Source organism: Erithacus rubecula, assembly GCF_903797595.1.
Source record: "Erithacus rubecula genome assembly, chromosome: 17".
Lineage (NCBI taxonomy): Eukaryota > Metazoa > Chordata > Aves > Passeriformes > Muscicapidae > Erithacus > Erithacus rubecula.
Window position 1 is genome coordinate 6,764,759 of NC_136669.1, and position 23,043 is coordinate 6,787,801.

Below are 23,043 nucleotides of genomic sequence, written 5' to 3' on the forward strand. Positions count from 1 at the left end.
CACCTCCCTGGGGACAGGGTGGCCAATTGTGGTGGCTGTGCTTCCTGAGCTGTCCTAGAAAGTAGGGACAGGGATCTCTGTGCTTCACCCTCATCCTCCTTGTGCTTCCCTCCTGCAAGAGGGAGATGGTGGGATGGGTGTGGGGTGTCAGAGAGGGGATGGATGGGGTCTGCTGGTCTTCCTCCTCTGTTCTTTCTTTCCTGCTCTTATTCCATTCTCTCTACTATCATCCTCCTCTCCATCTCTTCTCCCTCCTGTTTCTCCTCTTCCTGCCTCTTTATCTGTTACTCCCTTTCTTTGCGTGTCCTCTCTCTTCCCTTTTTCACTACCCCCTTCTTTCTCCCCTCGCTTCTCCTTCTTCCTCCTTTTCTGCCTCATCTGGCTCCAGCCTCCCCACCCTCATTCCCCGGGGTTCAGGCCCCTCCTGAGCCATCCATGAACCCTCACCCATCCCTGAGCCCCCAGCCCATCACGGTGCCGTCGTTCCCCGCTCGCCCCCGGGCAGTTTTCCCCAAACCCAGCGTCACCCGGTGCCGCATCTCCGCAGGCCGGGGTTAGTCAGCAGGGAGGGGAAGCCGTGCCCTGCCCGGGGTGACTCACCCCAAAACCGGGAGCAGGGCAGGCTGCTCGCCCTCCCACCTGGGGAAGATGCCGGGGGGGAAATGGGGAACAACATTCCCGAAACCCTGGTGGGAATAATGAGTCGCCAGCCGGGAATGAGCCTCGAATGCTAATTCTGGGGGCCGGCAGGATGCTGCAGGCCCAGTAGCCGGGGCGCCGCCATGTTGATGCACCCCATGGCTGTGGGGCACATGATGAGATCCTAAATTCACGGCAACCCGTGTTTGCGGGGCTTTGCGACCACGATGACCAGGTTTGAGGTGACCTCACTGTTCCTCACCATGCCCACGAAAAGGAAAAACACCGAAAGAAGAGGGTTTAAAAAATAATAGAAATAAACCCAGCGCAGAGGGCGTTGAGTTGGACGACTACATCTCCCATCGGCAGCGGTGGCGGCGCAGGCGCAGCCCGGGTGGGCGGGGCCGCGGCGCGCGGCGCGCGTTGCCGCGCGGTGATTGGCGGGAGGAGCTGTCAGTCAGGGTTCCGCCCCGCCCCCGCCGCGGCGGTGCCTGCCCGGGCTCGGCGGGCGCGCGCACCGGGACCCCGCACCGGCACCGGGGACCCCGCACCGGCACCGCGCCCCCTGCCGGCCCCGCCCCGCGCCGCGCCCCGGCTCCGCCACCGCCGCCGCCGTCCCGGGACCGGCCCCGGGACCGCCGGCCGCGCCTGCCCCGCCCGGTACCGCGCCACCGCCGCCGCCGCCGGCCCAACCATGATGAAGTTTCGGTTCCGGCGGCAGGGTGCCGACCCGCACCGCGACCGCATCCGCCACGACCTCTTCGCCTTCAGCAAGGTGCGTCTGGGGCGAGCGGGGGGCTCGGCGGTGGATCCCGGGGGGCGGCGACCACCGAGAGGCACCGGGGGTACCGGGCAGGGTCTGGCGTGCGGGCAGCCCCCCGGTGGCGCGGGGCTCCGGTACCCCGGCGGGATGCTGCCCGCGGGGAGGCGAGCAGCGTGCGGGGCACCGCCCCCCGGGACGGCTGAACCCCCGCGGGAGCCGCGCACCGGGACCTCCCCGCTGCCGGGGAAGGGGCACGCAGAAAGGGCAGGGCTGCCCGGCCCGGGGACCCCGGGACTCGCTGCTGGGCCGCCCCGGGAGGATGCACCCCCAGGAGTGGGTACCGGGAGCCCCGCGGGCGGGATGCGCCCCGGGGTGCGGAGCGGGGGGGCTGCGCTCCTCTCCGTGCGGTGCAGAGGGGCACTCCGGGAGAGGATGAACCCCCTCACCAGCCCCTCTTGGGAGGGGTTCCCTGGAACGCCCCGGTTCCCGTGCTCCCCCTGTCCCGTGGATTGCCCAGGCCTCACTCACGGGCGTTTTGGGGTGACCCATGGTCCCGCACCGTGTCTGGCCTTGGAGCATCCCTGGCTGCATCCCCTCTGCGGGGTTCAGCCCCTCACCCCACTCTCCCCAGGGATGGGATATTGGGGAGCTGAACCCTCTGTGTCAGCAGGAAGGGCTGTGCCAGCGACCCTCTGGGCTTGGGGTTCCCTGGCGCCCCAAAGATGTGAGTCTGGGGGCACATGAGAAGTCAGTGCTTGCCCCTGACCTCCCTCGAGTTTTCCTAGTTGCCCCCCTCATTTGAGGTGGAAGAGACCCCCAAGCTCATCAAACAACCCTGGTGCGACCCCACAAGCTCTGGGGTGCCAGAGCCTTCCCTCGGGACATCGGGCTGTGCCAGCGGGTGCCCACCTGGGACTTGGTGCGCTTGTCCCACAGCCACCGTGGCATTGGGACCACCCTCCTGCCCTGGCTGCGGGGCAGGAGACACCGGCAGTGGCCCCTGGAAGAGCCCAAACCATCAGTCCATCTTTCGGCAGCATCCTGGCACTGCTGCGGTGTACTTGCCCAACTCATGGTGGGGTTGGTGCCGTGCGCCGGAGGGACCCCCAGGCTGTCCCACAGCGGGACCGGGCTGCGAGGTGTCGGGATGTGCCGTGGTGAGGGGTCAGAGCCAGCTCCCACTGCCCAGCACAGCCCCGGCCCCCCAGCTCACAGCTGGGGTGGAAGGCTCAGCCCAGCCAGGACCCCGCTGTTTTTGGGGAGCACAGTCCCGCGGCCGGATCCTGCCCAGGGTGGGTTTGTGCCAGTGGGATGTCCTAGGGGGAGACTGGGGAGAGCCCCTCTCCGGCCGTCCCAGCTCTGGGGCCGCTGGCTGCCCACCTGCCTCCCATTAACGGTTGTTTTTCCTGCCGAGCTCCAGATCTGCCTGGGATTTGCTGTAATTTGGCCGGGAGCGCGCCTTGGCCGGCCGGCACTGCCTGCCGGATGCGGCCCCGCTGCGGGCGGGAGCGGGGGCTGCGGGCGGGGGGCTGAGCCGGGTCCCCCTTTGGGATTGGGAGTGCTGGGGAACTGGGTCAGCGCTTTTTGGGGAATCTTTGTCGGTGTCACCGTGTTGGTTTCTGGCCTAAAGCATCCCTGTGGTGTCCCTGTGCTGTTGCTGTCCCAGCTCCTTCCTCCAGCGCGGCGTGCATCCCGGGGGATTCAGTACGATCCTACGTGGGTCGGCACCCACGAGCATCCACTTCCTCGCCCCTTGGATATGTTGGGAGCCACTTGAATGGGCCGGCTCGCCTTGGATGGGCGGGGGACGCTTTCACGCTGCTGAAGGTGTCGCTTGGGAGGGGAGCAGGAGCGGGGGTGACAGCGGCTGCCGCCGGGTGCGGAAAGCCGCCCCGCTGCGCCTCTCTGGATGCCCCAGACAAAGGGAGCAGGTCAGGATCCGGCCAGTCTGGCTCCCTATCGTCTGATCGCGCCGTCGCTGCTCAGCCGAGCTGCCCTCGGGAGCCCTGCGGTCCCCTGGCCTCGGGCCGGGGCGGTGGGTGCCCCCCGCGTCCCCCCGCTGCCGGGACAGCCCCTCCCCAGCCGGCGAGCCCGGGCACGCCGGACGCCCGGGACTTCCTTGGGAAGGTGCCCGCGGGCCACACGCGGCTCCGGCGGGGACGGCGCTGGCGGGTCCCGCTCGCCTGGTTCTGCCGCCCGCTGATGTCGCACTGGGGGTCCCGCTCACCTCTCCTGGGGTGTCCTCATCTTGGGGGTGTAGAGCGGGGGCGTCCCATCCCCAAAGTGCTGGCGGGTGATGGGACAGCTTGTTCAAGGTCAGACCTACCGCGGCCCGTGGTGTGGCTGTTGGGCTGGGTTTTGGGGTGCTGGGTGCAAACTGGATGAAGAGTGATGTCCTCCTTCCCCAATGCCTTCCTTGGTGGCAGTGGGGGACAGAGAAGCATCTTTGTGATCCCCTGTCGCAGGGGTGATGCTCAGGCTGGTGCGGGATCGGAGTTGTGGGGGTGAGGGGGGACTGTGGAAGGATTGGGGGTGTCAGAGGTGGGGAGTCCCGCTCTGACCTGCCTGTCCCCATGGCAGACGGTGGAGCACGGCTTCCCCAGCCAGCCCAGCGCCCTGGCCTACGACCCCGTGCTGCGTGTGATGGCCATCGGCACCAAGGCGGGAGCCGTCAAACTGTATCCTTTTCCTCCCCCATGAGCAGGAGGTAAGGACCTCCGGGACCCTCCTGCACTCCCTCCTCTGGTTGTCCCCATCCCGGGGAATGCTTGGAGACGTGGCTGTGCTGCTTCTGGCCCATCCGGCAGCCCCCACTCGGCTGACGTCCATCCCTCCCGTCCAGCTGTGCTGCAGCTGGCCCGGGCGGCGAGGGGGCGGCTGGAGAAACCCCCACCTCGCCCAAAACGCCGGGAGGGTGGGGGCAAAGGGGCTCGGCCATCCGTGGGGGCGCATCCCGAGTGGGGGGTCCTCACCGCTGTTACCCCGTTTATCCCGGGGGGGCTCCTGTCCATCCATCCTCATCCCCGCAGCCTCGGGGGGGCACAGGGGGCCGCGGTGGGCGCGGAGCCCGGTCCCGGGTGGGGGGCCGAAGCGGGGGGGATGCGGAGCGGGGCCGGCCGGGCTTTGTTGGCGGCAGCGTGCAGGGAGACTTCAGAGGGACTGCTGGCGGGCGGCCAGCGCTGGATGCGGCCCGGGCTCGGGGGGCCCCGCGCCGCAGGAATGCGGGCTGGGGGCGCGGGGGCGGCTGCGCCCGCAGCGGGGTCGGGGAGTGGGGGGCGGCCGCGCTCCCCATCCCCCAGGCCGGCGGCTCGCTGCCTCCCGAGCACAAAGATGGCGTGTTTTGTTCTGCCGGGGCCGCCCGGGTGCCAGCCCGGCCGCGACGTCGCCGGCCGCCCCACTCGCCCTCCCGGCTCCGGTGCTGGTCCCAGCTGAGCGCCCCCCCCTCCGCTCCCGGCACCGCGGGGATGAGGTTGTGGTGCCCTGAACATCCTCAGCAGGGATGGTTTTGGGGTGGTACCCAGCGTGGTACCCCGTACCTATATGGCCCTGCTCTGTCTGCCGCCAAAAAGATGCTTCTGGAGGTTGGGAAGCTGGGGCCGGGCGAGGCAGCAGCCGGAGCTGGCCTGACTGGCGTTACTGGTTAGTGGGGGCACCCCTGGGTGCTCCCCGGCCGGGCTGGGTGGATCCACTTTGCAGACAGCCTGGAACTGAGGGGCAGCCAGCTCCTGGGGGCTCTTTTGGGTCAGCTGGGGGTCCCTGTGTTTGGACCTACATCACATGCTGGTAACACTGGTGTGCCTGAGTCACTCGCCCTGAGGGCTCTCAGCTTGTGGCGCTATTTTGGGTGGGGAAAGACCCCAGAATGAACAAGGATGAGTGGCATCCCGCATCCATGTAGCACCGAGAGCCCTCTGTGTGCTCCCTGCTTCATTCCCATGCCTTGTTTCCTGCTCTCCCCAAAACTCCGTGGCTGTCACCTGGCTCTGCCGGCTCAGCTGTGCTCAGCACTGCCAGACAGCTCCTGCCTGTCCGGCCGGGCAGAGCTGCTGGGCTGGTTCCCTGTGCCGGGGGCGCCAGAAGGTGGCCAGGGGCAAGGACCCCCAGCACACGGCATGCCCAGATGTGGTGACACCGGGCTGGGGGGAGCACTCTGGGGGTGCTGGGGGTGCCAGACCGGGGTGCTCCGTGCCGTGCTGGAGCCACTGCGCGGGTCCTGCCGCGGTTCCTGCTGAGCGGCGTCGCCGAAGGAGCCGGGACCAGTTGGGTGAGTGAGGCTGTGCCGGCGCATGCCGAACCCCACCCCGGCACTGCCGGTGCCTCTCGCACACCCACCCCAGCTGTGCGTGTTGGCCGCAGCCTGACCTGGGACAGCCCGGAGGGAGGTGGCTGGTGGATCCCAGCCTGACCTGGGACAGCCCGGAGGGAGGTGGCTGGTGGATCCCAGCCTGACCTGGGACAGCCCGGAGGGAGGTGGCTGGTGGATCCCAGCCTGACCTGGGACAGCCCGGAGGGAGGTGGCTGGTGGATCTCAGCCTGACCTGGGACAGCCCGGTGGGAGGTGGCTGGTGGATCCCAGCCTGACCTGGGACAGCCCGGTGGGAGGTGGCTGGTGGATCCCAGCCTGACCTGGGACAACCCGGTGGGAGGTGGCTGGTGGATCCCAGCCTGACCTGCAGCGTCCCAGCTGGAGGTGCTTGGTGGATCCCAGGCTGATTCACAGTGTCCTGGTTGGTGGCTTGGTGGATCCTGTATAGGGTTGGTGTTTGCAAGGCTGGCTCTGGCATGGATGCTGTGCTAAGAATGCACTGCCCTGAGGACAGGGGGCTAAACTGGTGTTTGCAGGCAGAACTGTGTCCTGAGGGAATTCAGAGGGTCCCGAGTTTTGCTGGGGAAGAGGTGGGGGGCCCTACCCTCGTTGTTTCTTTGACGGCCCCCCCAGATATGGCGCACCAGGTGTGGAGCTTACAGGCCTGCACAAGGAGACAGCCACTGTCACACAGCTGCACTTCCTTCCCGGCCAGGTAGGTGGGTGATGCAGGGGGAAGGAACCTGGCTGCAGCCCCCCAGCATCTCACACGCCCCACTGTGATCCCCCCATCCCCAGGGCTGGCTCCTGTCGCTGCTGGATGACAACACACTGCACCTGTGGGAGGTGTGCCAGAAGGAGGGCTGCTCCCACCTGGAGGAGACCCGCAGCTTCGGCCTCCCGGGCCGCCCAGGGTCCGGCAGCGCTAAGTACTTGCCTGGGGGGATTGGAGTTGGAGCCGCTCCCCCGCAGGGCTGCCGCGGCCGCAGTGATGCTGCTGCCAGCTGGGAACGGCGCGGGGGAGCAGCCGGCCTGCGAGGGAGGGAGGGAGGGATGCTGGCCAAGCTCCTCTCCCTGATGGTGTTTTCCCCACTGGGACACTCCTCTGATCCCAGCTGAGATGCTGAGTACAGGGAATAGCTCTGGGGTTTTTATGGTGCTGGTGGGCTGGGGGTGATTAATGGCTCTAATTGCTGTCAGCACTGAGGCTGTCCTTGTCCTCCTGAATTCATGGAGATGGGAATGAAGGGCTGGAGCAGGGGAGGTGTGGGGTCTCTTCGATGTTCCCCCAGACCCAACACAGTGTTGAGGCAGCCTCTGTTCCCCCCCAGCTGCTCCCCTGGCATCACACGGGTGACAGTGGTCCTGCCAATGGCTGCTGGTGCCATGGTCTGCCTGGGCACTGAGGGTGGTGCCGTGTACTTTGTCACCCTGCCCACATTGACGCTGCTGGAGGACAAAACCCTCTTCCCAGATGAGATCCTGCAGAGGTGAGAGCCCTGCAGGCCCCATGCCCCATCCCCAGCACCCCCAGCCCTGCTCTGACCCCTGTGCGTGTCCCCCCGCAGTGTCCCTGATGAGTACCGCTGCGGGAAGGCGCTGGGGCCCGTGGAATCCATCCAGGAGCACCCACTCAGGGGCAGCCAGCTCCTGATCGGCTACAGCCGGGGGCTGGTGGTCCTGTGGGAGCAGAGCACTCGTACTGTACAGCATCTCTTCCTGGGGAACCAGGTACTGGGGCTGGCCTGGGGCTGGTGGGGCTGTGGCCCTGTGTATGTCCCCATCCAAGTGCTGAGCCCCCCGTGTGTCCCCACAGCAGCTGGAGAGCCTGGCCTGGGAGCAGAGTGGGAAGAGCATCGTCAGCTCCCACAGCGATGGGGGGTACATGGTGTGGGCAGTGAGTGGCACCGGCCAGAGGACCCAGCAGCCTGCCATGTCCACCATCCCCTATGGTACAGGATGGGGGTCTGGGAGGCTCTGAGGCTGGGAGCTGATCCTGCTCCATCCCAGTGCTACAACCACAGTGTTGCTGTGCTTGTTTCAGGGCCGTTCCCTTGCAAAGCCATCAGCAAAATCCTCTGGCGAACCTGCGAGTCAGGGTAGGTGGGTGGGACATGGGTACAGGGGGCACTTGGGGATCCAGGGTCTGATGGCAGCTGCTTCATCCCACACAGGAACCCCTTCATCATCTTCAGTGGGGGGATGCCACGGGCCAGCTACGGTGACAGGCACTGTGTCAGCGTGCTGCAGGGCCAGACCCTGGCCACGCTCGACTTCACCTCCCGGGTCATTGACTTCTTCACTGTGCAGAGCGCAGAGGTGCCCGAGGGAGGTACGTCCCCACCCTGGGGAGTGGGTGATGGTGTGGGGGTCTCCACATGCAGCAGCCATCTCCCCTCTCTCCAGGCTTTGAGAACCCCCGAGCCCTCGTGGTGCTGGTGGAGGAGGAGCTGGTGGCCATTGACCTGCAGACACCAGGCTGGCCCACCATCCCTGCCCCGTACCTGGCACCTCTGCACTCCTCTGCCATCACCTGCTCCTGCCATGTCTCCAATGTGCCCCTCAAGCTCTGGGAGAGGATCGTCAGTGTTGGCGAGCAGCAGAGCCCCAGGCAGTCCTCTGTGGTCAGTGATGGGGGTGGTGGGGAGGGGTCCTGCTGAGCCCCTTCCAGCATGGACCAGAGGGCTTTATCCCTTCCTCCATCTCCTCTCCCTCCCTCCTCCCAGGCTTGGCCCATTGATGGGGGAAAGAACCTGGCCCAGGAGCCCACACAGAGAGGGCTTCTTCTCACTGGGTGAGTGCACTGGCAGCAGGGAGGGGAACTGGGAAACCCAAAATGTGGGAGGTACACATCCACACCCATTCCTGCAGTGGGGGAGTGGGATGGGATGGTGGGGGCATCCACTCCCGCTTCTTGGATGGGCTGCCCTGGCTTGTTCTGGCTGTGCATGAGTGTGCCACCCGCTGTGCTGTCCCCGCTGTCCCCCCCTCTGGCACGGTGGCTGCCAGCACAGAGGCAGCTCTTGTTAGCCGGGCAGATGTTGGGGCCCCGCGCTGACAGGACCCCCCCGCCCAGGCACGAGGACGGCACGGTGCGGTTCTGGGACGCCTCGGGGGTCTCCCTGAAGCCCCTCTACAAGCTGGGCACCGCCAACATCTTCCAGACAGACTGTGAGCACAACGACAGCCTCAACCAGGCGGGCGAGGAGGAGTGGCCTCCATTCCGCAAGGTGAGGTCCCCAGGGCAGGGTGACACTGCCATGGACCTCAGCACCCTCCCGGCTCTGCTGGCACTGGAGGGGGCAAACCCAGAGCTGGGCATGGGGGATGCACCTGCTGGAGCCATCCCGGCTGTGCCCCGGGGATGTGTCCCCTGGCTCAGGGCACAGCTGCTGTGTGACGCACTGTGGGGACACAAGGGACGCTTGTCTGGGTCTGCCCCAGCACGGGGGATACAGCCAGGGGGTGTGTGGGGACAGGCTTTCCCTGGGCGTGATGCCCAGAGTGTGCCGTGTGCCACGACTGGTGGAGGGATGTGGGGGTGCAGGGGGGGCTGCCCCACAGCTGTGTGTGGGGTCCTGGCTGTCCCTTCAGCTGTCCCCTCCCACAGGTGGGCTGCTTTGATCCCTACAGCGATGACCCGCGCCTGGGCGTGCAGAAGATTGCACTCTGCAAGTACACTGCCAAGATGGTGGTGGCTGGCACGGCGGGGCAGGTAAGGTGGCAAGGACAGAGCAGGGCCTGCTGAGCACTTCTCAGCTCACCCACAGCATGAGGGGGGCTACAGACCCTGCAGACCCCCATGGTGTCCTACCCTGGGTTAGCCCTGGCTGTGCAGCACGATGGCTGTCTGGGGGAGCGTCCAGTGTGTCCCCATGTCTGTGCTTGTCCCTGCAGGTGCTGGTGATGGAGCTGAGTGATGAGAAGTCGGAGCATGCAGTCAGCGTGGCCACCGTGGATCTGCTGCAGGACCGTGAGGGCTTCACCTGGAAGGGCCACGACCGGCTGGCCCCCCGGAACGGGCCCCTCCACTTTCCCCCCGGCTTCCAGCCCAGCGTGCTGGTGCAGTGCGTGCCCCCCGCCGCCGTCACCGCTGTCACCCTCCACTCTGAGTGGAACCTCGTGGCCTTCGGCACCAGCCACGGCTTTGGGCTCTTCGACTACTACCGGCGCAACCCCGTGCTGGCCAGGTACAGGGGCACCTTGGTGCTGGGCACCCCTGGAGTGACCTGGTGGGTGCTGAGCAGCGTGGGTGCCCGCAGGTGTACGCTGCACCCCAACGACTCGCTGGCCATGGAGGGGCCCCTGTCCCGCGTGAAGTCCCTCAAGAAGTCGCTGCGCCAGTCCTTCCGCCGCATCCGCAAGAGCCGCGTGTCGGGCAAGAAGAGGCTCAACGCCAGCAGCCCCTCCAGCAAGGTGGGCTGGGAGTGAGGGCCACCGTAGCAGCTGCTGTCCCCAGCGAGCAGGGACTGACCCGTGTCCCTCCGCAGGTGCAGGAGGCCAACGCGCAGCTGGCGGAGCAGGCGGGGCCCCCCGAGGTGGAGATGACGCCGGTGCAGCGGCGCATCGAGCCTCGCTCCGCCGACGATTCGCTCTCGGGGGTCGTGCGGTGCCTCTACTTTGCCGACACCTTCCTCCGTGACGGTGAGACCCCCGTCCCTCCCTGGGAAAGCCCCCAAGCTGGGTGTGTGGGGAAGGGGTTCTGACACTGCTGCACCCCCACAGCCACCCACCACGGCCCCACCATGTGGGCAGGGACCAACTCCGGGTCGGTGTTCGCCTACGCCCTGGAGGTGCCGTCGCAGGAGAAGTTCTCGGAGCGGGCGGTAGAGGCGGTGCTGGGGAAGGAGATCCAGCTGATGCACCGGGCGCCGGTGGTGGCCATTGCGGTGCTGGATGGGCGAGGGAACCCTCTGCCCGAGCCCTACGAGGTGTCTCGGGACCTGGCCAAGGCCCCTGACATGCAGGGCAGCCACTCCATGCTCATCTCCTCCGAGGAGCAGTTCAAGGTGAGTGCAGGGCTTGCTGTCCCACTGTGGTAGAGGTGGGACACAAAATGTCCCATGTCCTCTTTGGATGTCCTCATTATGTAGGAACTGGAGGTGACAAGTGAGATTTTGGGGGCACTCCAATGCCTGTTCTAGGGTGGGGAGTTGAGGGGGAACGTGCCCTCCTAAACCCTGCAGGCTTCTGTTCTCCCCTGAGCCCAGCTCCTCCTGCCCCCCCAGGTGTTCACGCTGCCCAAAGTGAGTGCCAAGACCAAGTTCAAGTTGACAGCACATGAGGGCTGCCGGGTGCGGAAGGTGGCCCTGGTGAGCCTGACCAGTGCTGGCTCTGAGGAGCGGCTGGAAAACTGCCTGGCCTGTCTCACCAACCTGGGGGACATCCACATCTTCACCGTGCCCAGCCTGCGGCCCCAGGTCCACTACAGCTGTATCCGTAAGGAGGACATCAGTGGCATTGCCTCCTGTGTCTTCACCAAGCATGGCCAAGGTGAGGCCACCAGGTGACATCTGTGTCCATGGGATGCTGACCTCACCTGCAGCACTCTGGGGGATCCCTGAGGCTTGTCGTTATTGTCCCCCCTGTAGGTTTCTACCTAATTTCACCATCTGAGTTTGAGCGCTTCTCGCTGAGTGCCAGGAATGTGACGGAGCCACTGTGCCGGCTGGAAGTTGCCCGGCTCCAGGACACCTCCTGCCTCAGGTGGGCGTGGGGGGCTTTGCTGTGTGGAACCCCTGTACACCCACCCCATGACACTGGTTTTGGCCATAACTTCTCCCCGTTTCCTTCCAGCAACAGCTCAACGGTGACACCGAAGCTGCCCCAGGCGAACGGCACCCATGTCCTGCGCAGCTCCGAGGGCCAGCACTCGCCCTCGGACAGCGACCGTGAGTGACCACCCTGTCCCTGCACTCACACTGTGTCACACAGCCCTGCTCCAAGCCTGCCTCTGTGTCCTGGCTGTCCCCAATCCTTCTGTCCCATGACTCCCCAGGGTCCCCTGTGGAGCACCCGGCTGTCTTCTCGCCCGGCCCCATCGACTCCCCCAACAGCAGCGTGGAGAACCCGCTGGACATCACCGGGGACATCACCGTGGAGGAAGTGAAGGATTTCCTGGCGTGAGTGGGGTGGGAATGGGGTGAGCGGTGCTGAGGGGCTGTGGCAGTGCCTCTCACCCTGCTCTGCCCCAGGTCCTCGGAGGAAGCAGAGCAGAACCTGAGGAATGCCAGCGAGGACGAGGCGCGGCCCACGGGGATCCTCATCAAGTGAGGTCTGTGAGGGGCTGGTGGTCCTTGGGGTGAGAGTGGGATTTGGAGCTGTGCAGTGCCCTGGCTTCCTGATCCATCGGGGAGGATGGAGTTGTGATCCCTGGGGCTTATAGAGGAGGAGGGGATCAGGAGGAATGCCTGTCCTGACCCCACCACCTGCCTCGCCCACAGGCATCACCAGCCTCCCTGACCCGTCTCAGTGCTCGGATTCCCGGGATGCGCGACTCGACTGGACCCCCGCGCCCCCTCCCCATGTAACGTAGCCTCGCCTCCTCTCTAACACCGCGCCGGCCGCGCCCCGGCTCCGGCACTCCCGCACAGCTCCCCGCCCGCCCCGCGCCCCCCGGCCCCCGAGCCGGGGCCGTGGGCCACAAACTCTTCCCGGGGAAGATAAGTTCCTGTTTTTATACACGGTGGAGTGTCACTGTCCCCACTGCTCCAGAGCCCCCTTCCTGGGGGATGCTGCTGCTTCCCTGGCTCCACGGGGAGGGCTGGGGCTTGTGGACCCCCCTTGTCCCCTGGTTTTGGTCCCTTGGGGCAGTGGGGGGTCAGAAGCCCCCGGGCACAGCCCCCTCCCCATACCCTGGTCTGTGTTTACATGCCCGGCTCCCTGCAGTTTACAGCCCCGTTCCCTGCCTGCCAGGAGGCTCTGGCTGCCACACAGGGACTGTCCCCAGGGATCCCCTGGCTCCCACGTGGGCAGCAGAGGCCTCGAGCAGCCCGAGGAGGGGCACGCTGGGGGGTCACAGGTGGCCTTTTTCTCTTAGTGGCTTCTCCAAGGGCTATTCTCCAGGTTGGGCTCTGAGCCTGCTGCTCTTTTCTGACACTAATTCCTGCCACGGGGTGGGTTTGGGATGGGATCACGCTGTGGAATTACACCGACTCCTGCTCCTTGTTGGTGCTGGGGGAGGGCAGATGGGGCTGCCCCAGCCCCCTCCTGCCCCAGGCTGGGCTGCCCCACCCTGGGGGTCTTACTGTGCCAAATCCCCCCTGAGCTCCGAGCTTGGCCTCGTCCTCCTGGGGGGCTGTGGTGACGCCGGCTCTGTCCCTGGCCCACGGTGGCCGTTCCCACGGGGCTCAGCTGGCCCCTGCCCCTCTCCTTTGGGGAGCTGTGGCCCCCCGGGCTCTCCTGCGGTACGTGTGTGGCTGGGGGGGTTCGGGCTCTGTTGCTGCCGGCCGTGGCCGGGGCTGTAGCGTCCCTGGTAGAACCCCCCTCCCACCCCCAACCTCTTTTTTTTTTTTTTTTTTTTTTTTTGGTAAGATGAATTTAGCATTGTTTAGTTATTAAAAATACTGGTTTTTAATATTGAAAATAAAGCATTTAATATCAATTGCCTAGGCTGCAGGTGTTTGCTGAGCCTTGGGGCCAGGTGAGTGCTGGGGTTCCCCCGAGCTGCAGAGGGACATGATCAGGGTTGGGGGTGAACCAGAGCCTGGGACAGTCGAGGTGAGAAGTACAGCCTTTATTGATATGATCCAGATAGGCTGGTCCCTGCTGAGGGTCCATCCTCAGTACAGCAGGGACCACCTGTAAGGCCCAGGGCTGAGAACCCCTCACTCCCCCCAGTTTTCCTTAGCAAAGCATCCTCCCACCCAAACTGGGAGTCACTCCTGTCCCCCAGTGACAGGGCCAGCTGGGCACTGGTTTGGGGCAGCAGCATCCCCAAGCAGGGTGTGCCAGGGGCCCGCAGCACCCCGTATGACCCCAGGAGGGGGCTGAGCTGTGCCCTGTGCTGGGAGAAGGGGGGACAGGGGGGCAGCCCCAGCGATGCCCTGCTGGGGGAGGCAGCTGCAGGCTGAGCTGGCGCTGGTGCTGGCGCTGGTGCTGGCGCTGGTGCTGGCGCAGGCGGTGCCGCTCCGGCCGTGCCGTGCCGGGGGCAGTGGCCGGAGCAGTGGGTGCCACCCTTAGGTGGGCGGCTTGCGGAACACACTCCAGGCGTGGAAGCAGCGGGTGAAGGGCCAGGGCTCGTTGCCTTTCCGCACCAGCCGCAGCTTGCGGGGGTGTGTGGGGTCCTTGGAGCGCATGTGCTGGATGTACACCTGGGGCAGAGCATTGCTCTGGGGCTCACCCACCTCCAGGGCTGGGATTCCCCAGCCCAGAGCTCTGCACCACCCAAATCAGGGCTTCCAGGGGAGAAGGAAGTGCCCAAATCTTCACAAATCTTGCTCCACACAGTCCCAGCATGGAGGGAGGTCTTACCTGGCACGCCTTGAGGCTCAGCTTGATCTCCACCTGGCTGGTCTGGGTTCCTACCCACATGTAGACCTGCAGAAAGGATCAGCACTGGGCTCAGCCCACAGAGCCACTGGAAGATCTGGACCCAGCATGGCCTCATGCCCCCAGCTCACCTCCCGCCCATTGTCCAGCAGCATGATGTCATCATCAGCCAGGTCATCCTGACAGAAATCTGAACACTTTTCTGACACGGAGAAATAACCTTTCTCATTGGAGCATCTGCAAGGAGATGGACAGGGACAGCAACAGGTATGAGTTTATTAGAACTTGGCTCATGTAGAGGGAAGGGATGTGATGGAGCAGCTGTTTTGGCTGGCTGGTTCCCAACAGGGATGAGCTCTGTGGGAGGAAGGGAAACAGCAAAGACTGGGGCCAGTGCCCACCTGAAGAGCCGTGAGTGCTTCATGTAGTCGGCATCTTCATCATAGGGCTTCTGGCCCCCAATGCCCACCCAGAAGAAGTTTTCGGGTTCTTCTCCCTCATTGATGACCTGAAAGGCCAGGAACAAGGCTGAGTGTGGCCTGGGTGGTCACTGTCACCCAGATAATGTGGCACTGAAGCCCTGCTCACCTGTTTGCTGTAGGAATCATCAAACATGTGGTTCATGATGTCCTCAGCCAGCTTGGCCTCATCAGGGTCAGCTGCCCGGCCCACCCAGGTGTAGACAATGCCCTGGTTGTCCGTGCTCTCAAAGGGCACCTGGGGGACAGAGGAGTCAGGGCTGCCCAGGGGGACAGGAGGGCACCCAGGCAGCCCTGAGGATGCTCAGCCATCAGCAGTACCTTGAGGATGAAGCAGAACTCTGAGTTGAGCAGAGCAGCATCTGTGTTGATCTGGATGCACCTGGAGACAGACCCGAGGCACAAATCAGTGGGAGACCCATCAGCCGTGCCCAGCAGCAGGAATCCCAGCTGGATGTGGCAGCCCTGGGTGCTGCTGGCAGGGAGCAGCCCTGGGGCACTGACCTGGTGCAGAGGGCGCCGCCGTTGGTGCGGATGTGGTACAGGCTGGGCTGGGGGATGCTGACCCGCTCCTTCCGCTTGCCCCGGTGGATCACAAACCTCCTCTTGAAGTGCGACAGGAACTTGGGGTTCTCCTGCTGCTGGGTCATGCGCACCACCTGCACAGGGGGGCGTGTCACAAGGGGCATAGGGACTGCCCAAACAGCTCCACACACAGCTGCAGCCCCCTGCCAGCTCCCATCTCTGCAGCTGTCCTCTGCCTCAGCCTGAGGGGCAGATGGAGATGCAAAGCTGACACCCCTGTGTCACCCCCAAAGTGTGTCACCTCCAGCTTGCCGCGGAAGTGACTCTCAAACTTCTTCTGGAGGCTGAAGGTGAAGGTGAGCCAGCCCATGTTGGAGGCCTCCCGGCCCTGCCAGAAGTAGACGATGCACTGGGAGTCTTCCTCAGGCTGCTTCTCCTCCTCTTCCTCCTCACCCTCCTCTTCCCCTTTGCCTTCACCCTTCTTCTTTTTCTCCTCATCCTCCTCGTACTCCACTGGCACCCAGTACCTAAGGATAAGAACAGTAATGTGAGGGATGGGACAGTCAGGAGGACTGGACAGGGAGGTTGGGGACAAGGTGGTCCAGCAGCCCTGGAGAGGGGACAAGCCAGGTGTCACCTGCACAGGAAGACGTAGCAGTCATGGGTGTGGAAGTGGCCAAACTCCTCCTCAGGCAGGCGAGTGAATTTCTTGCCCTCCAGCACGAAGCCCTCCATGCCATCCAGGTCCTCGTTCCACTCCTCCATCAGCTGCTCCGCCTGTGGCCCCAAATGCTGAATCAGCTCCCCAGCTCCTCTGCCAGCACCCAGCCCCACATTGTGGGGGATTCACGGGGGTCCCCAGCCCTACCTCGCTGAGGGGCATGGGGGGCTGCCGGGGCAGGAAGAGCGCAGTGAGGTCGGCCTTCATCTGGTCCTTCTTCTCGGCATCCTTGCGGACCTTGCCGGCCAGGCCGCCGTCCTGCAGCACCGTCTCGGCGTTCCGGGTGTAATCCACCCGCAGGACGTCATCCCAGTTCTTGAACTTGGACTTGAACACCTGCATCACAGAATTGTTAAGAGATCATCGAGCCCAAGCTGTGACTGATCCCCATCTCATCAACCAGACCAGAGCACTGGGTGCCACCTCCAGTCATTTCCTGACCAACTCCTGATGCTCAAGGTGTAAGTTGGAGAGTAGGTAACAGACCCTCAGCCACAGCCCCCTCCCAGGCACCCAGCACCCATGGGAGGGGTGCAGGCCCTACCTGGCACTCGGTGCCCTCCAGGTTCCTGGTGACCATGGCGTGCTTGGGCCGGTGCAGCATGGTGCACAGCTCCTGGCTCAGCTTCAGCGCCGCCGCCCGCACCAGCCGCGACGACTTCCTCCCGATCCAGATGAAGACGTCGGACCAGCAGTCCAGGATGTACACACTCTTGGTGTCCAGCAGGCTCTGCAGCTGAGGGCACCCCAGGGAAGAGGGGGTCAGGCACCTGCAGGTGTTCCCAGCTGGAAAACACCCTGCCTGCTCCTGACAGAGCAGAGCATCCCCCAGCCAGGCGTGCTGGCTGAACCTCCCTCTGCCAAGGGCACGGCTGGAGGCAGAGGGGCACGAAACCAGTCTCACTGGTCAGACTGGGAGAACCTCCCCGCCCCATCCTACCAGGCGCATCTCTGGCATCAGATCAGCCTTCAGCCTCTTCTTGTGCTCCACGGAGAGCTTGTAGTTGATCTGGGGAAGCTCCAGGTAGCCCAGACCGAGGCCGACCTGCAGAGGGGATGGGGACAGAGGTGAGTGGGGACCCCAGCAGGGTTGGTGGCTCTATGGATGCAGCTCCCCACCTTGTACAGCTTGGGCTTGTGTGGCTGGAAGTCATCAGGGACACAGGGTCGGATCTCCTCGGGCTGCCCCCCCAGCACATCCCAGAATTCAGGGGTCTCCTGGCCCTGGGTGAGCAGTGTGATCTCGGCCTTGCCCTTCCGCTCATTCTTGTTGATCTTCTCAGCGAAGAGCCTGCAGTGGGAGCAGGTGAGATGGCAGCTGGGCTCCCCACACCCCCAGCACCCCCACCAGCCCTACCTGGCCTTGGTGGTGCTGCTCAGCGTGGCCTGGCTCCCACGCCACACCAGCAGGTCAAGGCCATGGTCCAGGAGGAAAACAAATCTGGTGGAGAGAAGTGAGAGGAGTCAGGAGAGAATGAGGTGTGCTGAGCATCCTCCCCATCCTGGGGGTCCCTGCAGGGCACAAAGGGGGGTTTGAATGCATATTCTGGTAGAAAGGTGCTGGCATAGCCCATTTGCACCACACAACACCAGCTATAATGTCTCAGGTGGACCCTGCTGAACCTTCTGCAAGGACCCTCTGTCCCCTGGTCACTCACCGGGGGTCCAGCGATGTCCCTTTCAGTGCCACCGGCTCCAGCTTGACATTCTTCTTCCCATAGACACGGTAGAGCCTGGGGAAGGGATAGCCAAGGTGGGACATGGGGCACTGCCTGCCCCACACATCCCCCCAGCCCCTGTCCCCAGCTGTACCTGGTGACATACTGCGTGTCCTCAACGGTGAAGAAACCGCTGGCTGTGCCACCCTCGATGTAGGAGATGTCATTGTCAAAGACCTGGGGGCAGGGAGGGGGTGAGGGTGGGACAGGAGGGGTTGGGGGCTAGAGGGGAGCTGAGGGCTGGCCTGACCTGAAGGAACTCTTCACTTTCATCGCCCATCTCCTCCCGGATGCTGCGGCACTCAGCCCCCAGGTAGTTGCGGAGGTTGACGGCGTGGATGGCAGAACAGGCCTTCTTGTCCAGCGTGGCCTCCTGCCCGATCCAGTAGTAGATCTCCCAGTTCAGAGAACCATTCTCATCCAGGAAGGTCTGGGAAGGACAAGGGTGTGAGATGGGATGGCTGCAGCTCCAGGAAGGGGATGTAGGGGACCCTTGGTCCTCCCTGGGTACCTTGAGCACGATGTAGCAGTCGGCTTCATAGAACTTGCCATGAAAAGCCTCATCCACCAGCGTGGGCACAAAGTTCTCGATCTGCCAGACACAGACACCAGGCAGCTGCCCCACATCCTCGCTGAAGAACTCTGAGTAGTCCAGCTGTGGCTTCTCCAGGCCCTGGTCCCAGCGCCGTGTCTTCAGGTCTGGTGCCTTCGCCTCCCCACTCTCCTGTGGGACAGGAACAGCTCAAATTAGGGACACCAGAACCCTGCTGGCACCCAAGGTAGGCCAGGGACATTGTGATGCACTCAGGACCCCTTCTCCCACCCCACCCCCTACCTCTATCTTCTTATTCTTCTCCTGGGCCACGTCTGACATCCCCTTCAGCACCTGCTTGGCCTGGTCATCCTGGGCAGAGTCCTTGCGCCGCCGCAGCCGCATCTTGCGGGCCAGCGGGTCCCTGGTGCTGCTCCCTGGGGACATGGGGACGGGGTGAGAGGCACCCTGTGGAACAGGGCTCCTTTCCCAGGGCTGTGCCAAGGCAGGGAACACGTGCCCTCATCCCTACACACGTACCCGCGGCGGCGGCAGCCACGGTGGCGGGGGAGGCTCCGGCCAGGCGGAGCTGGTTCTGCAGGGAGAAGTCGATGTTGTACCACTCCGAGGATCGATCCGCCGGCTTCGGGGGCATCACCAGGCTGGGGTTCTCACGCACGTCCAGGATCTGCCAAGCAGGGCACAGAGACCTCGGTGAAGTACACGCTCACAGGGACATTTGGGAGTGTGGCACGGGATGGAGACCTCCACAGCGAGATCAGGAGATCAGGAGATGTGGAAAGAGCCCTGAATCCATGGCCCGCCTGGGCTGAACCATGTGGCAGATTGCAGGTGTTGGTCCTGAGCTCCCCTTGCCTCATTCAGCCCACCCTCCAGCCCTGGGATCCCAGGGAGGTGTGGGGCTGTGGTGGAGCCAGCCCAAGGCAGAGAGGTTCTGGATGCTCACCTCTACATCTGTCAGGAAGTGGATGGCCTCTGGAAGCGTCACCAGGCGGTTCTTGTTCAGCACCAACTTCCTCAGCTTGGAGCACCTGTGGGACAGCGATGCTGGTGACACGCCAGCCCAGGTGACCTGTGACCACACAACCTCTGTGCTCCCTCTCGGGGACACAGCAGATCCAGTTGTGTGTTCCTTACCTGCACAGGCTCTCAGGGATGAGCTCCAGGTTGTTGTTGGCTGCCATGAACTCCTCAAGGTTGGTGAGCTTGCCAATGCCTGAGGGGATCCCATCAAAATCCAGCTTGTTGGAGTTCAGGTATATCTTCTTCAGCTTGGTCAGCTTACAGATGGCCGACTGGGGAAAGGGGAGATGGTGGGGTGAAGGACAACCATGGCAACACGAGCAGGGATGGCACACAAGGACAGGGACATACAGGTAAGGAGGTGAGCTGGTTGCGGGACAGGTTGAGGGTCTCCAGCTGGGTCCACTGGTCGATGCAGAGGGACAGCTCTGTGATCTGGTTGCTGCTGAGGTTGAGGCGCCGCAGGCTGCCCAGGGTGTAGAGACACTCAGGGACACGGCTGAGGTCATTGCAGGACAGATCCACGTCTGGGGAAAGAGACAACGGGGTGACACCACCAGCCAGACCAACACGGGGGTGGGAGAGCCCTGGAGGGCTCTGTGGGGCTGGGTGCCCTGGTCCCACCTGCCAGGTTGACCAGGCTCTCCAGGCTGGTGGGCAGGTTGCTCTGCGTGCGCTGGGTGTTGCGGAGGTGCAGGGTCTGCAGGGCTGTCATTGCTGGGAGCTGCCTGGGGACAGGGAGAGCCACAGGGCAGAGAGAGTGTCAGCATGGAGCAGGAAGCTCAGTGCCAGCCCTGGCAGATTGGCAGCCAGCCCAGGGAGAGGGGCTGTACCGGAGCTGTGCATGCAGCAGGGGGTTGTTGTTGAGGATGAGGGTCTGCAGGTGCACCAGGCGCCTCATCTGGGGTGGGAGACTCTCCAGCTTGTTGTCACTCAGGTCCAGGTACAGCAGGTCCGTCAGGTTGATGAAGAGCTGGTTGGGGATGGTGTCGATGCTGCAGGGATATGAGGAAATTCAGGACTGCCTAGGACGTGCACCAGCCCTGGCTCTCCTTGAGGAGGGGCAGGGAGCAGGACCCAGAGCAAAGTGTGACCAATAGAGGTGGCCAGGGCCAGGAAGGGGACAGTGTCACCCTAGTCTGGACCCACCTGTTGTGGCCAAGGTTAAGGACCAGCATGTTCTTGGCATTCTCCAGCTCCCTGGGACACTCTGTGAGCTGGTTGTAGCTCAGGTCCTGGGAAAATGGGAGCACAAAGCAGCTGTCACCCTTTGCCCCACACCCAAACCTGAGCACTGGGGGGTATCTCCAAGGGCACAGCAGGAGCTGGACCAGCAGGCAACCCAGGGAACCCATCCATGGCACCAGCCTTTACAGGAGGCATTGCTAGAGGGTCATCCTGCTGACAGCCAGCTTCCCTGGAGCTCAGCCATGGGCTCGGGACTGGTGCTCCCAAGGAGCCACCAAGGTGCAGGAATAGGATCCAGGAGTCTGAGCTGGCTCCTGCATCTGCTGAGGAGACTCTGCACCCACCAGCACTGAGAGATCATCCAACTGGAAGATGTCATCAGGGACTCCTGAGTTCTTCAGGCTGTTTGCACGAGCCACAATTGCCTGCAAAGGGGAGAGAGGCAGGAATGCAGCTGCCTGCTGAGCCCCCAGGATGCCCAGGTATGATCCTTGTGTGCCCTGAGATGCCAGAGGTGCCTGGGGACCCCTGAGGCAGGAGGGGGACACTCACCCGGAGGCAGGGCAGGCCGGAGAGCTCTCCATGGAGCGTGGTGAGGCTGTTGTGACTCACAGAGAGGTGTTCCTGCAGGGAAGCCCCAGACAAGCCCCAGTGAGCAGAGAGGAGCTGGGACTGTGCAGGGCAAGGGCTGGGCCCCCACACTGATGTAGAGGCTCCCCAGGAAAGTTGGGGACTTGTGAAGCCCTGTCACACACAGAGCTGCTGGGACACTCCCAGTCCCAAACTGGATGGTTGGCCCCGCGTGCCTGTGCTGCCTCCACACCCCTCATTCCCTGGGGTAGCCCTGGCTGGACACCCTGGCCTGTTGCAGGGTTTGGGGTACTCTGGGATGTCATTGAGCTGGCCCACACAGTCCCTGTGCAAACAGATCCCAGTCCTTGGAAACACCTCTCTGGGTGATCTGGCAGACGTGGGCACTGCTGTGGTAGGAGGAATTTCCCTGGGGAAATGTTTTCCTCTGAGCATCCCCAGCCCCGGCTGTTGCCTGCTCAGGAACACAAGGAATTTGCAGGCTGTGGGAGGGATGCCAGGATTTCATTTTTTCACTGTTGCTGTGGCCCCCAAGCTCCTGGCAGGGCTGGTGGGAGCACAGCTCCGAGCGGCAGGGAGGGATTCCCTGCACCTGGCACAGGGATGGGGATTTCTGGCAGCATTTAAAGCCCACAGTTTGTCTGACACTGACAGGATGAGATCCCTGATGTGCTGTGGACACCACCAAAGGCAAGCTGAGCCACAACTCCACCCATGGCCTGGTAGAGCCACCCAAAAAACAAAGCCAGGCAGCTGCCAGCTCCTGCTCTTTATATACTTTGGCAAATGAGAAGGTAAAAAAAGCCCCAAAATCATTGATCCTCTCTATTGTGACCATCACCATTCCCTTCTGCTACAGGGCAGAGGATCTAAGCATGGTTTTTAATCTGCTTTTCAAGGGAAACAAGGTGAAACCGAGTGCAAGTCCATCCCATCCCCACTCCTGACAGCTCCTGCATCTCATTTCAACCACACGTTGTAGCTCAGTGCTATTATTAGACACTGAAGCATCTGCTGCCTGAGCCTCGAGGCTGGCAGGGATCAGGGATCCCCAGAGGGATGGGGGAGCCCCATTCCATCCCAAACACGGGGCTCACCAGCTTCTGGAGGGCAGCGAGCTCCTCGGGCAGGTAACAGAGCCCCGTGCGGTTCAGCTTCAGCCAGCGCAGGCTCGTCATCGCCTTCACATGCTCCGGGAAGTATCCACCCTGCAGAGGAGGAGGAGGGTGAGGAAAGCACCTGTCCCACGGGATTAGGATCTGGGGACCTCAGTTTGATTGATGCTCTGTGGTCATGGCAGGTTTGGCACTGAGCAGTCCTATGGGACTGGGAATTGTGGGGTCATGGTGGCCCAGTCCTAAGGGACTGGGAGCTATGGGGATTGGGATTAACCAATAAAATTATCCCAATCCCATAAAACTGGGAACTAGAGGGCAGGGACCACCCAGTCCTAGGGGACTGGGATATGGCAGACAGGGATTGATCATTCCTATGGGACTGGGAGCTGGGGGACATGGAGACCCAGTCCTGTGGGACTGGGAGCTGGGATCGCCCAGTCTATGGGACTGGGAGCTGGGATCGCCCAGTCTATGGGAGTGGGAGCTGGAGGCTCGGGGGTCACCTGTCTCCCTGGGGGTGGGGATGCTCCACCATAGCGGTTTGATGGTGGTCAGGCATCGCCCACGCCCGCAGTGCCCACGGGGTGGGACCGGGACTGTCCCGGGTCACCCACCCGGGCGTGGCAGGGACCGGGATTCCCGCGCCCCGGGAGCCGATCCAGGCCTGACAACCCCGCGGAGCCCGGGCCCGCAGGAGCCCTGTGTGCCGGGCTGCCCCCCACTCCCGCTCCCCCGCACCTTGAAGTCGTTGCCGCTGAGATCGACGCCGCGGACGAAGGGCAGGACGCCGGTGGCCGCCATGGCGGAAGGGCGGGGGGACCCGGCGGCGGCACCGCGCCCTGACAGGCCCCGCCCCCTGCATGTCCAGAACCCGACCCCGCCCCGGCCGTGACGCACGCGGCGATTGGGCGGGGCCGGGCGCTACTTCC

At 63.8% G+C, this 23,043-nt stretch overlaps 2 protein-coding genes across 4 annotated transcripts; one reads left to right on the top strand and one right to left on the bottom strand.

Moving 5' to 3' along the window:
* Nucleotides 1-1,120: 1,120 nt before the first annotated feature.
* On the top strand, nt 1,121-13,311 carry LLGL1 (LLGL scribble cell polarity complex component 1). 3 transcript variants are annotated; one of them, XM_079320587.1, is made up of 23 exons: nt 1,121-1,414; nt 3,983-4,080; nt 6,342-6,423; nt 6,507-6,637; nt 7,040-7,198; nt 7,277-7,439; nt 7,525-7,660; nt 7,753-7,807; nt 7,883-8,040; nt 8,115-8,332; nt 8,435-8,502; nt 8,785-8,938; nt 9,319-9,423; nt 9,606-9,898; nt 9,971-10,124; nt 10,199-10,352; nt 10,434-10,717; nt 10,937-11,201; nt 11,300-11,414; nt 11,505-11,599; nt 11,707-11,830; nt 11,903-11,982; nt 12,152-13,311. In XM_079320587.1, exons 1-22 carry the CDS (start codon nt 1,334-1,336, stop codon nt 11,979-11,981), a joined length of 3,171 nt encoding a protein of 1,056 aa, XP_079176713.1. In that variant the 5' UTR covers nt 1,121-1,333; the 3' UTR covers nt 11,982; nt 12,152-13,311. The 3 variants fall into 3 exon arrangements, with proteins under 3 accessions (XP_079176713.1, XP_079176711.1, XP_079176712.1); XM_079320585.1 differs by having other exon boundaries at nt 1,190-1,414; nt 7,528-7,660; XM_079320586.1 differs by having other exon boundaries at nt 1,190-1,414; nt 6,507-6,622.
* A 111-nt stretch (nt 13,312-13,422) lies between these two features.
* On the bottom strand, nt 13,423-22,998 carry FLII (FLII actin remodeling protein). The gene is made up of 30 exons (XM_079320584.1): nt 22,853-22,998; nt 22,094-22,204; nt 20,958-21,029; nt 20,750-20,830; nt 20,367-20,452; nt 20,051-20,212; nt 19,842-19,945; nt 19,569-19,744; nt 19,332-19,489; nt 19,141-19,225; nt 18,714-18,861; nt 18,477-18,610; nt 18,153-18,365; nt 17,892-18,071; nt 17,736-17,818; nt 17,582-17,656; nt 17,281-17,364; nt 17,043-17,214; nt 16,864-16,968; nt 16,468-16,659; nt 16,071-16,259; nt 15,840-15,979; nt 15,504-15,729; nt 15,182-15,336; nt 14,999-15,059; nt 14,787-14,915; nt 14,600-14,706; nt 14,330-14,435; nt 14,181-14,246; nt 13,423-14,020 (listed from the first exon to the last, which is right to left on the bottom strand). Exons 1-30 carry the CDS (start codon nt 22,913-22,915, stop codon nt 13,886-13,888), a joined length of 3,798 nt encoding a protein of 1,265 aa, XP_079176710.1. The 5' UTR covers nt 22,916-22,998; the 3' UTR covers nt 13,423-13,885.
* Nucleotides 22,999-23,043: the final 45 nt, after the last annotated feature.

Excerpts from the sequence above, each read along its gene's own strand:
- LLGL1 (XM_079320587.1), top strand. The coding sequence starts at position 1,334 with ATGATGAAGTTTCGGTTCCGGCGGCAGGGTGCCGACCCGCACCGCGAC. Across the intron at positions 6,424-6,506 it reads TGCACTTCCTTCCCGGCCAG|GGCTGGCTCCTGTCGCTGCT; the intron begins GTAGGTGGGTGA and ends CCCCATCCCCAG. Across the intron at positions 7,661-7,752 it reads CATGTCCACCATCCCCTATG|GGCCGTTCCCTTGCAAAGCC; the intron begins GTACAGGATGGG and ends TGCTTGTTTCAG.
- FLII (XM_079320584.1), bottom strand. The coding sequence starts at position 22,915 with ATGGCGGCCACCGGCGTCCTGCCCTTCGTCCGCGGCGTCGATCTCAGC. Across the intron at positions 21,030-22,093 it reads TCGCTGCCCTCCAGAAGCTG|GAACACCTCTCTGTGAGTCA; the intron begins GTGAGCCCCGTG and ends GCTTCCCTGCAG. Across the intron at positions 17,657-17,735 it reads GACACGCAGTATGTCACCAG|GCTCTACCGTGTCTATGGGA; the intron begins GTACAGCTGGGG and ends TCCCTTCCCCAG.